The sequence below is a fragment of the Scleropages formosus genome, chromosome 16 (genome assembly GCF_900964775.1).
Source record: "Scleropages formosus chromosome 16, fSclFor1.1, whole genome shotgun sequence".
NCBI classification, from domain to species: domain Eukaryota; kingdom Metazoa; phylum Chordata; class Actinopteri; order Osteoglossiformes; family Osteoglossidae; genus Scleropages; species Scleropages formosus.
In genome coordinates this window covers 359704-375123 of record NC_041821.1, presented here as the reverse complement: position 1 = coordinate 375123, position 15420 = coordinate 359704, and the positions used below count along the sequence as shown (strand labels likewise).

At 47.1% G+C, this 15420-nt stretch overlaps 2 protein-coding genes across 3 annotated transcripts; both read left to right on the top strand.

Moving 5' to 3' along the window:
* The first annotated feature begins 2454 nt into the window (after positions 1-2454).
* LOC108933262 (GTPase IMAP family member 4-like) lies at positions 2455-8379 on the top strand. 2 transcript variants are annotated; one of them, XM_029259030.1, is made up of 2 exons: positions 2455-2529; positions 7207-8379. In XM_029259030.1, exons 1-2 carry the CDS (start codon positions 2523-2525, stop codon positions 8043-8045), a joined length of 846 nt encoding a protein of 281 aa, XP_029114863.1. In that variant the 5' UTR covers positions 2455-2522; the 3' UTR covers positions 8046-8379. The 2 variants fall into 2 exon arrangements, with proteins under 2 accessions (XP_029114863.1, XP_029114862.1); XM_029259029.1 differs by lacking the exon at positions 7207-8379 and adding an exon at positions 4697-6523 and having other exon boundaries at positions 2460-2529.
* A 2197-nt stretch (positions 8380-10576) lies between these two features.
* LOC114912403 (zinc finger protein 628-like) lies at positions 10577-13759 on the top strand. Its single transcript, XM_029259019.1, has 4 exons — positions 10577-11216; positions 11356-11561; positions 11859-11961; positions 12700-13759. Exons 1-4 carry the CDS (start codon positions 10991-10993, stop codon positions 13608-13610), a joined length of 1446 nt encoding a protein of 481 aa, XP_029114852.1. The 5' UTR covers positions 10577-10990; the 3' UTR covers positions 13611-13759.
* Positions 13760-15420: the final 1661 nt, after the last annotated feature.

The following is a 15420-nucleotide window of genomic DNA, read 5'->3' as shown; positions in this document are numbered from 1 at the left end:
ATTTGTCTTACTGGAGGAATGTGCTTCCTGGGCTGAGAGCATTCAGGGTTCACACATGTTTTCCAGGATTGGACTGTGTAATGTTGAGGATCTAGGAACATTTAAACGACGTATTCAGTACTGACAGGTAGAAGTACTATTGTTTCTGTGTTTTGACTTCAAGCAGAGTGTTTTTGTCTACTGTTGCAACTTAGCTGAAGATCAGACCACATTTTATAAGTAATTAATACAGAAATCCACATATTTCCAAAGAATTACATAATTTTTCTTTAAAATATATGTTTTAGATCATTTTCTTGTTGCATTATCCAGCCTTTTCAGCTACAACTTCTTCCCTGATTGTGGGACATTAGTGTGCAGGAGTTGCACCACACAGCTCCAACGAACTTATTAAACAGTTGGCAGGGTGATCTTTTCTTCAGATGCCTCTCCTCATTTCTCCACATGTAGCTTTGGTGACTGCAGCCGAAGAGTTTGAAATTTTTTCTTCATCAGACCGCAGAAAGTGGTTGCAAAATGCCTCTTGCTTATCTAAGTGTTGTGTTGCATGTTTCAGACCTTGACTTCCATGAAGAGATTACAGGTAAGCTTTCCTTCTGATGACTCTTCCATGCATGTCATGTTGGTGTAACTAACACCGCAACACCGCAACACCACAAACTCGACCCTGCACTGACCAGACACATTTTGAGTCTTCCATCATCTGTCATGTAGAAGCAGCATCTCCAACAACCACCACACTAAGCACTGGGGCCCCCAGGGCTATGTGCTCAATCCACTGCTGTTCACTCTGCTGACTCATGACTGTGTACCAATGCACAGCTCAGACCACATCATCAAGTTCGCCAACGATACGACCGTGGTGGGTCTCATCAGCAAGAAGGACGAGTCAGTTTACAGAGAGGAGGTACAGCAGCTAACAGACCGGTGCAGAGCCAACAACCTGTCCCTGAACGTGGACAAAATAAAAGAGATGGTTGCTGACTTCAGGAGAGCACGGAGCGACTGCTCTCCGTTGTTCATCGACAGCTCCTCCCTGGAGATCGTCAAGAGCACCAAATTCCTTGGTGTTCACCTGGCGGAGAACCTCACCTGGTCCCTCAACACCAGCTCTATAGCCAAGAAAGCCCAGCAGTGTCTGTACTTTCTGCGAAAGTTGAGAAAGGCCCATCTCCCACCACCCCCCATCCTCACTACATTCTACAAAGGGATTATGGAGAACATCCTGAGCCGCTGCATCACTGCCTGGTTTGGAAATCGCACCGTTTTGGACCTTGCGGCGGATAGTGAGGACAGCTGAGAAGATCATCGGGGTCTCGCTCCCCTGCATCACAGATATTTACACCACACGCTGCATCCACAAAGCCACCAGCAATGACCCCACGCACCCCTCACACAAACTCTTCACCCTCCTGCCATTTGGAAAAAGGTACCAGAGCATTGGGCCTCGCAGCCAGACTGTGTAACAGTTTCTTTCCCCAAACCATCAGACTCCTCAGTACCCAGGGTCTGGAGTGACACCAACATACACACGCACACATACATACACCCGTACTCAACGAAACACTTTTCCACTCCCTTTGCAGTTTTTCTTACAATTATGTTTACATTTTTACAGCACTTATTATTATATTGTAATTTTTAATTGTATATATTACAATATACAGTAATACATCATTCTAATACATACTTTTTTATTGTATATATTATAATATATTGTTGTTTTATGTAGCACCAGGGTCCTGAAGGAGCACTGTTTCATTTCACTGTGTCACTGTACCAGCTCTATATGGTTGAAATGACAATAAAGCCACTTTGACTTTGACGTGAGGTTTATGTTTGTATTTCCTATCAGTGCTTTCTTGTACTTGATGTACTTTTTCTATCAGAATCAGACTTACCTGCCATGGTTTAGCTGCTCCTGTTGTCTGGGCTGGATGCTCTGCGTGCCGAGTCTCTGACAGTCCCCGGTACCGCTGGGTTATTTATGCACGGCGGCTCTGGTAGGATGTCTGACCCTCCCAGATCTTTCCCCATTTCTTCACAGTCACGTGGTTTACAGTAACTATTTTCACCACGTTAGTTCCAGTTCAGTTTTACTTTCACTTTCAGACATGTTCTCCCTGTGTCTGCGTGGAAACGGGGAAAGATCTGGGAGGGTCTCTTCTCACTGACACTCCCTGGTAACGCTGCTCTGTTTATGCACGGCTCTCGTAGAATGTCCGACCCTCCCAGATGTTATCCCATTTCTTCACAGTCACGTGGTTTATAGTAACTATTTTCACCAGGTTCTCCACGCAGACACAGGGAGAACATGTCTGAAAGTGAAAGTAAAACTGAACTGGAACTAACGTGGTGAAAATAGTTACTGTAAACCACGTGACTGTGAAGAAATGGGGAAAGATCTGGGAGGGTCAGACATCCTACCAGAGCCGCCGTGCATAAATAACCCAGCGGTACCGGGGACTGTCAGAGACTCGGCACGCAGAGCATCCAGCCCAGACAACAGGAGCAGCTAAACCATGGCAGGTAAGTCTGATTCTGATAGAAAAAGTACATCAAGTACAAGAAAGCACTGATAGGAAATACAAACATAAACCTCACGTCAAAGTCAAAGTGGCTTTATTGTCATTTCAACCATATAGAGCTGGTACAGTGACACAGTGAAATGAAACAGTGCTCCTTCAGGACCCTGGTGCTACATAAAACAACAATATATTATAATATATACAATAAAAAAGTATGTATTAGAATGATGTATTACTGTATATTGTAATATATACAATTAAAAATTACAATATAATAATAAGTGCTGTAAAAATGTAAACATAATTGTAAGAAAAACTGCAAAGGGAGTGGAAAAGTGTTTCGTTGAGTACGGGTGTATGTATGTGTGCGTGTGTATGTTGGTGTCACTCCAGACCCTGGGTACTGAGGAGTCTGATGGTTTGGGGAAAGAAACTGTTACACAGTCTGGCTGCGAGGCCCAATGCTCTGGTACCTTTTTCCAAATGGCAGGAGGGTGAAGAGTTTGTGTGAGGGGTGCGTGGGGTCATTGCTGGTGGCTTTGTGGATGCAGCGTGTGGTGTAAATATCTGTGATGCAGGGGAGCGAGACCCCGATGATCTTCTCAGCTGTCCTCACTATCCGCCGCAAGGTCCAAAACGGTGCGATTTCCAAACCAGGCAGTGATGCAGCGGCTCAGGATGTTCTCCATAATCCCTTTGTAGAATGTAGTGAGGATGGGGGGTGGTGGGAGATGGGCCTTTCTCAACTTTCGCAGAAAGTACAGACACTGCTGGGCTTTCTTGGCTATAGAGCTGGTGTTGAGGGACCAGGTGAGGTTCTCCGCCAGGTGAACACCAAGGAATTTGGTGCTCTTGACGATCTCCAGGGAGGAGCTGTCGATAAACAACGGAGAGCAGTCGCTCCGTGCTCTCCTGAAGTCAGCAACCATCTCTTTTATTTTGTCCACGTTCAGGGACAGGTTGTTGGCTCTGCACCGGTCTGTTAGCTGCTGTACCTCCTCTCTGTAAACTGACTCGTCCTTCTTGCTGATGAGACCCACCACGGTCGTATCGTTGGCGAACTTGATGATGTGGTCTGAGCTGTGCATTGGTACACAGTCATGAGTCAGCAGAGTGAACAGCAGTGGATTGAGCACATAGCCCTGGGGGCCCCAGTGCTTAGTGTGGTGGTTGTTGGAGATGCTGCTTCTACATGACAGATGATGGAAGACTCAAAATGTGTCTGGTCAGTGCAGGGTCGAGTTTGTGGTGTTGCGGTGTTGCGGTGTTAGTTACACCAACATGACATGCATGGAAGAGTCATCAGAAGGAAAGCTTACCTGTAATCTCTTCATGGAAGTCAAGGTCTGAAACATGCAACACAACACTTAGATAAGCAAGAGGCATTTTGCAACCACTTTCTGCGGTCTGATGAAGAAAAAATTTCAAACTCTTCGGCTGCAGTCACCAAAGCTACATGTGGAGAAATGAGGAGAGGCATCTGAAGAAAAGATCACCCTGCCAACTGTTTAATAAGTTCGTTGGAGCTGTGTGGTGCAACTCCTGCACACTAATGTCCCACAATCAGGGAAGAAGTTGTAGCTGAAAAGGCTGGATAATGCAACAAGAAAATGATCTAAAACATATATTTTAAAGAAAAATTATGTAATTCTTTGGAAATATGTGGATTTCTGTATTAATTACTTATAAAATGTGGTCTGATCTTCAGCTAAGTTGCAACAGTAGACAAAAACACTCTGCTTGAAGTCAAAACACAGAAACAATAGTACTTCTACCTGTCAGTACTGAATACGTCGTTTAAATGTTCCTAGATCCTCAACATTACACAGTCCAATCCTGGAAAACATGTGTGAACCCTGAATGCTCTCAGCCCAGGAAGCACATTCCTCCAGTAAGACAAATACCCCCTAAAGCCCACCTGACAACCCACTGGACCAGGACCTGAGCCCAGTAGCACACAGCCCCCTTCATGATGAATAACTATTTGCATTTCCTGACTATTTACTGTCTAGTTACAAGATATTCGTATGTTTATGACTCCAAAATCTTTTCCAGCGGCTCATACGTCGCACCTGTTGCCCATCCTCAGTTTTACAGTAAACGATTGGGAACAGCGAGGAAATGGCCCTAGTAACACAAATAATGTAAATACATTTGTTGTTTAACAGGAGAAAAGAAACTACGTGACAAAGAGCTGAGAATCGTTCTGGTGGGAAAGACTGGAGTAGGGAAGAGTGCAGCGGGAAACACCATCCTGGGGAGAAAGGAGTTCAAATCTGCCCTCAGCTCTTCCTCTGTAACTTCAGAGTGTGACAAAGCTACAGGAGAAGTGGACGGGAGAAAGGTGGCCGTGGTGGACACTCCAGGCCTGTTTGACACTAATTTCACCAACGAGGAAATCATAAAGAAGATCGCACTGTGTATATCCCTGTCTTCTCCTGGACCACATGCTTTCCTGGTGGTCCTGCAGCTGGGCAGATTCACACGGGAGGAGCAGGACGCAGTGGAGATCATTCAGACCACATTCGGATCTGAAGCAGCTGGATACACCATGGTGCTGTTCACACGTGGAGATGATCTAGAGGAAAACATTTATGACTTTGTGAAACGCAATGGAAAGCTTGCAGAATGTGTTAAAAAATGTCGTGGTGGATGCCACGTGTTCAACAACAAAGATATGGGAAATCGCTCTCAGGTCACAGAGCTGCTGGAAAAGATAGAGAACATGGTGAACAAGAACTTAGGAAGCTGTTACACCAGTGAGATGTATAAGAAAGTGGAGAAGGCTATTGAGGAGGAGAAAAAGAGGATTATGGAAGAGAAGAAGCTGAAAGAAGAAGAGGCTAGAAGAGAAGCAGAGAGAAATAATGAATTTGTGAGGAATGCTACAGTTGGGTGCACAGTGGCAGGAGCTGTGGCAGGAGCTGGAGCTGGAGCTGGAGCTATGTATGCAGGAGCCAAATTAGGAGCCCTGGCGGGAACAGTAGCAGGTCCAGTTGGGATGGCAGTCGGAGGAGCTGTGGGGGCCGCCGCTGGGGGAACCATAGGGTTTGTAGCGTCCAAGAAATGTACCATTCAGTGAACGGAGAGAGAGGCGTCGAATCGGCTCCCTTTTAACCCTTCAGTGCACATTTTAGTAATTCTCTTGCGTTCACCTGAACACATTATCACCAGACTTTACCCAAAGTGCTCCATATTTTGTTGTTAGACTTAGACATTATGAAGAAAAGTGGTGGATGGGCTTCTCTCAGAGTGACACCAAATGCGGTGCTGCTTCGGTCTTAAAGGAAAAGGAATGACAGGCTTCCTCTGCATAAGGACCACAACTAGTTCCTGGAGATGTGCTGATAATGCGAATTGTTACAAACACAAGGAACACATAAATAATGCCCCACTGAGCTACAGAATGCTCCTCCATTTGTTACCAAGCATGCAAAATTTCTCCGCTGCCTTTGAACATTGACGTCATTAGGTGATAGGACAGACACAGAGACAGAGGTGCGCTACGCTGGAACCCTTGTGTGTGGGACCACAGCAGTGCGACTTGTTGGATCCAAACTGAATTTGCACATATCTTGACTTCTCCAGGAAAAACTTGTGACAGTGGTTTGTCTGTCCTATGCAGCTTAATGGAAATCAAGAGATGAACATATTTTTTGTGTAAGAACAACTGCAAGTGCTTGCTTACTTCAATTACAGTGCTAAAAAATGATATGATTCTCCAAGTCGAAATAAATCATGTCTAAATCTTACATGTGTCTCTGTTTGGTTACTAAGAGCTTTTGTTGCAGGGTCACACAGCTCAGTACTTTTCCTCACTAGCAGTGAAGGATGTGGGACTGAAGATAAAAGTCACTCACTGGGGACACGGCCGAGGGACCATTCTCTTAGACCTCTGAACCCCTGCTCACGGTTTCCCATCATGCATTGTAGATAAGTGGGACATGAACAGACACCTGAAGAAGCCGCTCTGGGGCGTTTTGATCAGTCAGGTCCTCCGCTAGATTCTCAACTTTCTCTCTTTTCCGTGAAACAGGCAGGTGAACATGGATTCTCTTTCTGTGCGTTTCCACCTGTCTGCTCCAAGCAGGAGCAAGAAGTTGGAACCTCATGTAAATGTCCTGATTCATTAAGTTAGGAGCCAGTTGGTTTGCATGGAATCGTTGAGCCTTATGCTGACAAAGACCAAAAGTCCTTCCTTGAGGTAATTTTTCACCATAACCAGACAAATTGAAATAAATGAATCTCTTGTACATTTATTCCTGCGCATCTTTCTTCATAAACGACCTGTTATACGGCCCTTGGTTTGTCTGAGCAGCACAGGGAAGAATGAACTACAAGAGATAAATTTTTTTATTTCACAAACTGCTTTATGTTTTACATGGCGCACATACTCAGCACCAGCAGATTCTATGTGTACGAGGGCACTCTTTCTCGTCCTTTCTCAGCCGTTCTCTGCTTTCTGACACGTCACAAGAGCACATATTGGAGGGTTTAGGAAGGTACTGAAGAGGACCACACATTGGTCGCTTCTGAAAGCACCTTGATTGTGTTATTAAACATGTAATAAAACCATAAGTGCCTTACAGGCAGTTCAATAACAACTTTAGTAGTGACTTTTGAACAATGAGCGAACACCATAAAGACTGACATGATCCCAACTTGTTCTCGGTCTCAGGTCACCTGAGGCTGGTGTTGGTGGGGCTCAGCGGCGTTGGGAAGAGCGCGGCGGGAAACACCATCCTGGGCAGAGAGGAGTTCCCCTCGGGAATCAGCTCCACTTCCTGGACCACACGGAGCGAGGAGCGACGAGGAGAGAGATATGGGAGATTGGTGACTGTGATCGACACCCCAGGCCTGTTCAACACCGAGCTCAGTGAAGAGCAGCTGAGAGCAGAGCTGCAGAGAGCCGTGTCTCTGTGTGAGCCTGGACCTCACGCCTTCCTCCTGGTCTTACAGCTCGGTCGCTTCACGCAGCAGGAGAAGAGGGTGATGGAGACCCTGCAGGAGCTGCTCTCCAAGAGTGTGGATCAGTTCACTGTGCTCCTCTTCACACATGGAGACCGGCTGGAGGACCAGACTATCGAAGAGTTTATCAGCGAGGATACAAACCTCCAGGAGCTGCTCAGAAAATGCGGGGGTCGCTACCATGTCTTCAACAACAAGGACATGAGAGATACCCAGCAGGTCTGGGAGCTCTTTAATACGGTACACTCCATGGCGGAGAGAAACCAGCAGGAATACTTTGATTTACAAAATGAACAGGACAGAGAAAAAAGGACTCTATCCTACTTGTTGAGGCTTTTCCCATCAGACAGGTTTAGAAATCTCTTGGTGAATATCGTCGCAGGTTCAGCAATAGGAGCTGTTGTTGGAACAATAATAGGAGCAATAATGGTGGCAGCAGGAGAAGCAGAAGGAGGAGCAGCCAAAGTGGTGTCAATAACAGCAGTAATAGGAGCTGCAGTAGGAGCAGCGTTAGGATTCCTTGTTTCAAAGAAATGTGGCGTCCAGTGAGGAGACAGAAAATTCCCCATGAACGGAAATCACTGACTGTCTCAAAATGAATAAATACATGTAAATGTAAAGATTTTTTTGTGTTCAGTATAAATTAGCTCTTTCTTTGCATGTAATTATGTAGTTCTGTGAATTGTCTTCACGTTATTTACGTGTGACATAAATCACATTTAATTATATCCTCATGCTCCAGAACCTGTAATGAAGTTTTTGAGTGATGAGCATAACCTCAAAGGCAGAAAGACCATTATAAGTGTTATCAAATGGAAAAATAAAGAGGAGGATTAAACCAACTACAGCAGTTTCATTCATTCTATCCATGTAACCACCTAAAAATTTCAACAATATGTAAACTTTGTACTCTCAAAGTGCCTATAATTTCATTGGCACCGCATCTGGCAGTGTGCCGGCACACCAAATATTTCACATGATGTGCGACGTGACTTGTTCCTGGAAGCACCTGGTAGCACCTTTGAGCCTGCAGGACTCAGCTGGAGGTTCGAAGGCTCTGAGTTCAAATTACCCTTCAATGCACATCAACAGAAGACATTCAAAAAGTAGGAAAATGAAAGACACCAGTCTCTTTTTTTTTTTTTTAAACATTTTTGCTCCAATTTATAGTAAATGGAAGTCTCAGCTCAAGGGATGCAAGAAACGTGGAGCAACTCATTTACTATAAATTAGAGCAAATATTGTGTTATTAATGACTTTGAAGGATGAATTAACATCTCCTCAACTGAGGTGAGTCAAGCTCACTTTTACATGTTGGAACAGTCATGTGTGTTCAAACCTGAAAGTAGTACAATCAGCCTTAGGTCAACATTTTAAAGTAACAGGACCTGGACAAGGACTTGAATTCTGGACCCTCAGATTAAATGGCTGATGCTCTACTCACTGAGCTATCTAGGCATCTACTAACATAACATGTGACATGTCTCCTTTCTACATAGACACGCGATGTCTTCCTGAATTGTCACAGGGCCTGGTTTTTGTTTTTTATAACGGAGGAACTATGTATGGTAGTGTGAAACATTTCATTTTGGATGTGGTGACACTAGCAGACTGTTCACTAGTGGTGCATATGTGTGTATGATGAGTCTTTTCTTTCACAGCCTTGTAATCAGTCTGAACCGTAGCAGGGAGGCCGTCCCACAGAAGAAAGGCTGCGCTGCTCAAACGCGTTGGTAAAATCCTCGCCAATTCGTAATTATAGGAAGCAGCGCCGTCTCCCTCCATGAGCGCCCTGACCGCGACCTTGAACTCGAACTCGAACTGACGCGCCCAGCACAGAAAGCTCTGTGTCTCACCACGGGAGAAGGGCGGCGGCAGCGCAATTCGAACGTGCCTGTTGCCCCTGACTTGAGCACGTCCTAAACAGAAGTCATCGTTGTCCTACACCACATGATGATGACGGCGAAGCGTGAACTTGCACTCACACGTGCCAACTAGCTCAGCCAAGTAACCTTTACCGCTAGGCTAACTATAGCACCGCAGTGTTAAATGTCAATCCAGACAAGCCAAAACAAAACCGCTGCCACCAATGTGAATGTAACCGAGCGCTCTTGCCGGGTCCGCCTAGACCCTTAGGGCTCCAGAAAATAACAAACGCTGCCCATCCGTCCGGGTTGGTTTCCAACACCTTCGAAGTCTTTATTGGATGCCGCACGTCACGTGTATAACTTACAAGTAGACTGGCTGATGCACTCTAGTGCGCATGTACAGAGTCCAGCCTATAGCAAACCCCGAGGGGAGAAAAAAAGACTCGTCATACACACATATGCACCACTAGGGGACAGGCTCCTAGTGTCACCACATCCAAAATTAAATGTTTGACAGTAGCACAATGAATGGTTGGTGCCTCAAACCCCGGGGGGCGAGAGTGTGCATTCAATCCCTGCTCGGTGCGGGTGGAGGTTGCATGTCCCCCTGGGTCTGTGGGTTTCCTCCAGCTGCTGTGGTTTATATTGTAACGACCCCGCGTTACTGTTTTAGGAGGGGAGTGTGTGTTTAAATGTAAGTAGTTGCATTATGGGAGATAATGTTAAATGGTGTGTAACCGCTGGGGCCACTTCGGGGGGAAATGGTGGCTTGCCTGTGTCTGCCACTGTGTTTGGAGAGCTTAGAGATGCTAGAGCAGGCTGTCTGGCTGTAAGTGCAGGTCCTGGAGGAAAAGGGGTCCTCGGACCGAGAGCATTATTTCCTTTGTGTTGGTGTTCGAATAAATCGTTCATTATGAACGCTGCCTCCGCGTCCTTCCTCACCCCATCCAAACCCACGGCGTTGCGCACCTCAATATTTATTCACCAGACATACTACGTCTCAAGAGAAAAATACTATGAATGCATTACATGTCGGGGGGTGTAGGGGGTTGGAGCACAGTTCTGCTCTCCGGTGGGTCTGGGGTTCGAGTCCCGCTTGGGGTGCCTTGTGACGGACTGGTATCCCGTCCTGGGTGTGTCCCCGCCCCGTGTTGCCGGGTAGGCTCTGGTTCCCCGTGACCCCGTATGCATGTATGGGACAAGCGGTTCAGAAAACGTGTGTGTGCGCGTGTGCGCGCGCCCGAACGGACCGCTATCCTAGCTGTTCACGGTGAAACGCGCAGGGTTACTTCTGCCACCTGACCAGCACAAGCGATTGTAATTGAAACTGTGCGGATGTTATGTGAACGCTGTACGGCCCTTTCACTCAGACAAATGTTATCCGGGTTGTGCTTATAACACCGCTCTCGTTGCCTGCGCTTCCCTGCTCTACGCGCCGACGGCCGGCGAGAGCAACGCGGAGAGGGCAAAAGGAGCACGTGCCCACAGGACCAGCAATGGGACGGGTTTCTGGAAAAGACCACGCCTCCTCGTCTCATCCTCCTATTCGTGGCGGCGAGATATAATTGGTCGACTTCCGGAAGTGACGGCTCACTGCTCACGAGCTGCTTCCCGTAGCGCCACGCCATGTCGAGTCGCGTCGCTTTCCACGAGAAGCTCGTGTCCGTCATGGAGGCGCTGGCGAACGCGGCCGTGGCCGAGATCTGCCAGCTGGTGGAGGACGGCTACGCGCTGCTGCGGCTCGAGGTGTCGCGGAGGCAGGAGGAGAACGAGGAGCTGAGGACGAAGCTGCAGACCATGGAGCTCCTGCTGGTGAGGCGAGCGCGGCGCCGCGGGGATCGCGCAGGTGGAGGTGAGGTGAGGCGAGGCGGGGACGCGGCCGGCCGGGTCCTCGGAGAAGACGAGACGCGACGAGACGAGACGATGACTGTAAATATGGCACTCTGCTGAGCCACGGAGGCGGGTAGGGTCATTCTTCTTGCCTTTCTCAGAGCGTCCGGCGACGTCATCATCATCATGTGTTGGCGGAAGGGGGCACCACGTGCCGGGGGGCAGACCACGGCTGCTGGCGCAGACGCGCGAGGACGTCGAGCTGCTGGTGGAGGAGGAGGACAGACCTGCGCCGCACCGGGAGGCGGAACGTCCAGCTGCCGGAGTCCTGGAGGAATCCCCAGCGGAGGCTACTGTGCTGGACACGGTCCGTCGCGTCGGCGTCACTGGGACGCGAGCGGCACGTGACATCATGTAATACATGATGATGATGATGATGATGATGATTGTGACGATGTATCGTATGGCGTAAAGCTGTAGCGTGCGGGCACCGCAGTCAGTGCTCGAGATCCTACGGCTGCGTCTCTCGTTGTCTTCGCAACAACAGCTTACGAAACGTACGCAGTCGCTGCCTGCGGTCGCTTGGTCTCCTCGGTGCCTGTTCCGTGTCTCTCTTTGCGTGTTCGGATCCGCTCGTGCAACTGATGTCCTTCTGCTCCCGCAGCGTCCCGGCGAGAAGGAGCACAGGGCCGAGTCCCAGCTCATCAAGGAGGAATCGCCGGAAGAGCCGTGTGGCAACAGCGAGGAAGACGATGTCGGAAAGCGAAGTGAGTGCACGGAGTAACGGTGAAACTTTGCTCCGAATATCGTCAGGTGTCGACTTCGAGCTGGACCCCGATTCCCGTTGGAGACCCGGTGGCTGCACGCGCATGCGCGCGCTTCTGGACCCTGACCGCTGGTTGAAGGTGGACCAGTCAGTGAGACACGTTTGGTGCTGCAGTCGCTCCTCCATCTCTTGGATATCATATTATCAAATACGCTTTTGTAAAGTCTGCTGTTATTGCTATAGGCAACACATTGAAAGCTGTGGTGTATAGTCAACTATCTTGTTTGTCTTGTGCCCTTGTTCAGTGGCCTGTGTCACTGCGAGAAGAGAACTCAAATATATCGAATTGAATGTATGTAAAAATGTAACTGACAGCATTTAACAGTCAGAACCATTTTAATGTTACATCACTCAGCAGACAACTTGAATACGCCATCAAGTTTCTGATTTACGTTGTCATTAGGTGTTTGGCATACATATGTTTTTAGTTTGACTAAATCTATGATGGCAAACATTTTCTTTCAGTGAATAGTGGCCTTTACTTAATTACATCAAAACAGCTTCATCTTTCCACATCGATGTAGCTGGATATTTCATGGGGAGGTTCTGGTTAAATCCCATGTTCAATGTACGAGTGCACAGCTGCTAGGGGGAACGTGAACCAGAAACATGCAGGGTATAACTACTGTGTGGCACTGCTCAGTACTTTGTGTGTGTCCCGCTCTCTCCTCTTCCCCAGGGACCGTCGAGGGGCCGGTGGCTCACGTGAAGAGGCTTCCTGTTGGGGACCCATACGTTGTATGTGCGGGGCTCTCAGAGCAGCAGATGGGACACAGCATGTGGGGAGGAGCTAGATCAGAGACCCTCTTCAAGCTGGAACCAGGCGGACAGAGTGTGAAGGAGACACTTGGACACACGCGGTCTGGAGGCAAGGTGGAGAAACTGAGCCTGAATATTGGGAGTGCAGCCCATGAGCGGTCAGCACAGCTGGTGCGGGTTGCGGACGTGCTGGTGGATGACCAGCCCTGCACGGAAGTTGCAGACTTGCACACGTGCTTCCAGCCAGAGCTTGAAGGAGCTGGTGTGGTTCTCCCCTCCTCAGCTGCGTCAGGGGCGGAGTCAGATGTAACCATGGAGTATGTGATGCGCTCAACATGGAGCGAAGACTTGGGTCCAGGGGTGGCTCAGACGCAACACGGGTGTTACGCTGAAGATGGGCAAAGGACAGACATTCCCTCCAAAAGTGGGGCCAGCATGTGTTCACCTCACGCCCCAGCCGTTAGCGCATCGCAGTCCTACGGCTTGGACGCGAACGGATTTTTAACGCATTACAAACGTTTTGCTGCACCTGAAAGCACCAAGACCTACCGGAAGTTTGAGACGAGAGGCAAAGTATTTGTCTGTAAATTTTGTGGGAAGTGTTGCACGCGCTCCAGCAACCTTAAGAGACATCAGAGGGTCCACACTGGCGAGAAACCGTTCAGCTGCACGCTCTGCGGCAAGAAGTTCACGCAGTCATGCAGCCTGAAGAGACACCAGAGCGTTCACACGGGAGCACGACCCTTCCACTGTCCCCGTTGCAGAAAGCAGTTCTCGTACACCGGTGACCTTCAGAAGCACCAGTGTTCACACTGGAGGAAGACGGTGTAGTTGCATTTTGTGAAACGCTACATTTACACGATCCATCTGTGCACAGAACAATTTTATTTATTTTTTTTTTTACATCTTCGGTAAGGGAAATGTTTCAAAGTGCTGTTTTGTTTTTTTTATTTATTTTTTTTAACGTTAATTTAGCTCATGCTGTTCTCCACAGCAACTTGGAATTGTCACTAAGTAAGGTAAGTACCTTGATGAAGAGTACTACAGCAGGGAGTGGGACTGGAACCTGGGTCCTGAGTCTGAAGGTTGCAACTCAAACTACTATGTTGCTTCCTGCCCAGATGGGCTACATTTCAATATAGTGAATTTTTTTCTTTAAGTAGATGACTATGTATTTGTGCAGTTTGTTGTAGCTGTAACTTTTACAAGGCACTAGTGTGAAATAATTAGCAGCTGGTCCTCTTTTAGATGTTTTGGTCACCTCTACTGCTCTCTTCTGCAGAAGAACATGTACTTTGTTGTTACATAAGCAGTACCACAGCTATCTTTGCAAAGTATAACAGCAGCGTATGTTGAAATATATTAATGTGCTAAAACTGATACCATATAATTGCGCACACACGGTACTGTTTTAGTCACAGATTGTTGCAAACACAAACAGAAGTAAATCGTTTGTGTTTTTTGTTAGATGTTATAATTAAAAGGTAAAGTCACTTAAATTTGATTGCATGTTTGTCTGCTCAGTGTGTCCGTTGATGTAGAACTGTTACAGCAGGCAGTCGTACTGAAAGTCTTAATTGTACAGTATTTTATTATAATTGTGTTTACAAGATGGTAATTTTCATTTATTAGTCTTCAGTCTGAGGAAGCACAGAAATCTACAAGACAAATAAGCTTTTTGGAGTGTAAAAAATGTTGCGGACATTATAAACAAAGAAATTAAAGCTTATTTTCTTAAATACTAAAAATGTGTATGTGTTGTTTCAAGGCTGCAGACTGAAATTAGCAGAAGCAGGTGGTTCACAACATACATGTCCCTGCAAGTGTGCAGCTGTGCGCGGTCCTCCCGGATGAGCAGCAAATTAAGCAGGGGTCCACTGAGCACGTTGCATTTGTTGTGAAAACTTTCTAAAACTGAACACTGCTTCTAAAATGTGCATTTGTAGCCAAGAAACGATCAGCTGAACTTGTACTGCTAACTGCTCTGCTGTCACCCAATCGTTCCGATGAACAAGTCAAAACACGAAAACTCGCTTTCTGCACTACCACTTTCAAATCTGTCTACATTTCTGTTGATTGTAGTTGTATATGTTGTCCTCTATGTCACAGTGTGGTCCTGGAGAAACACTTTCATTCCAGTGTTTGTTGTAAACATATTGTGGAAGTGACAAAGTTCACTTTGACTTTGAAACCGCTTACCCAATATGGCTGACAGACACTCCTGGGGAATTTCATACACTTCCCACACTGCTCCTCTCTCTTAAAGCAACACTAACATTCTTAACGCTCCAACAGTCGGAGAGATATTTAGATGCAGACGTGCCATTAATACTACATTACTGCACGTGTACTTCACTTACGTGATAAGGGACTCCTGACGCTTTCTCGGTTGCGCCTGGGATAAGTTTCAATATGCAGATTTTTAGTCCCGTTAATCGAGAGTTGGGTGTCAAGCCAAGAGCCGTTATACCAAAATTTCAGGCAGACAGTTTATAAATTGAGCGATGCCAGATTTTGTGTGTGTGTGTTTATAGAAAAATCCAGGCTTCCTTCACCTATGCATGAATTTAACCTTTAGTTATGGTCAGGGTTGCAGTGGTCTGGAGCCTATTCTGGAAGCACTCAGCACAAGGCTGAGAGA

Excerpts from the sequence above, each read along its gene's own strand:
- LOC114912403 (XM_029259019.1), top strand. The coding sequence starts at position 10,991 with ATGTCGAGTCGCGTCGCTTTCCACGAGAAGCTCGTGTCCGTCATGGAG. Across the intron at positions 11,217-11,355 it reads CGGGGATCGCGCAGGTGGAG|AGCGTCCGGCGACGTCATCA; the intron begins GTGAGGTGAGGC and ends TGCCTTTCTCAG. Across the intron at positions 11,962-12,699 it reads AGACGATGTCGGAAAGCGAA|GGACCGTCGAGGGGCCGGTG; the intron begins GTGAGTGCACGG and ends CCTCTTCCCCAG.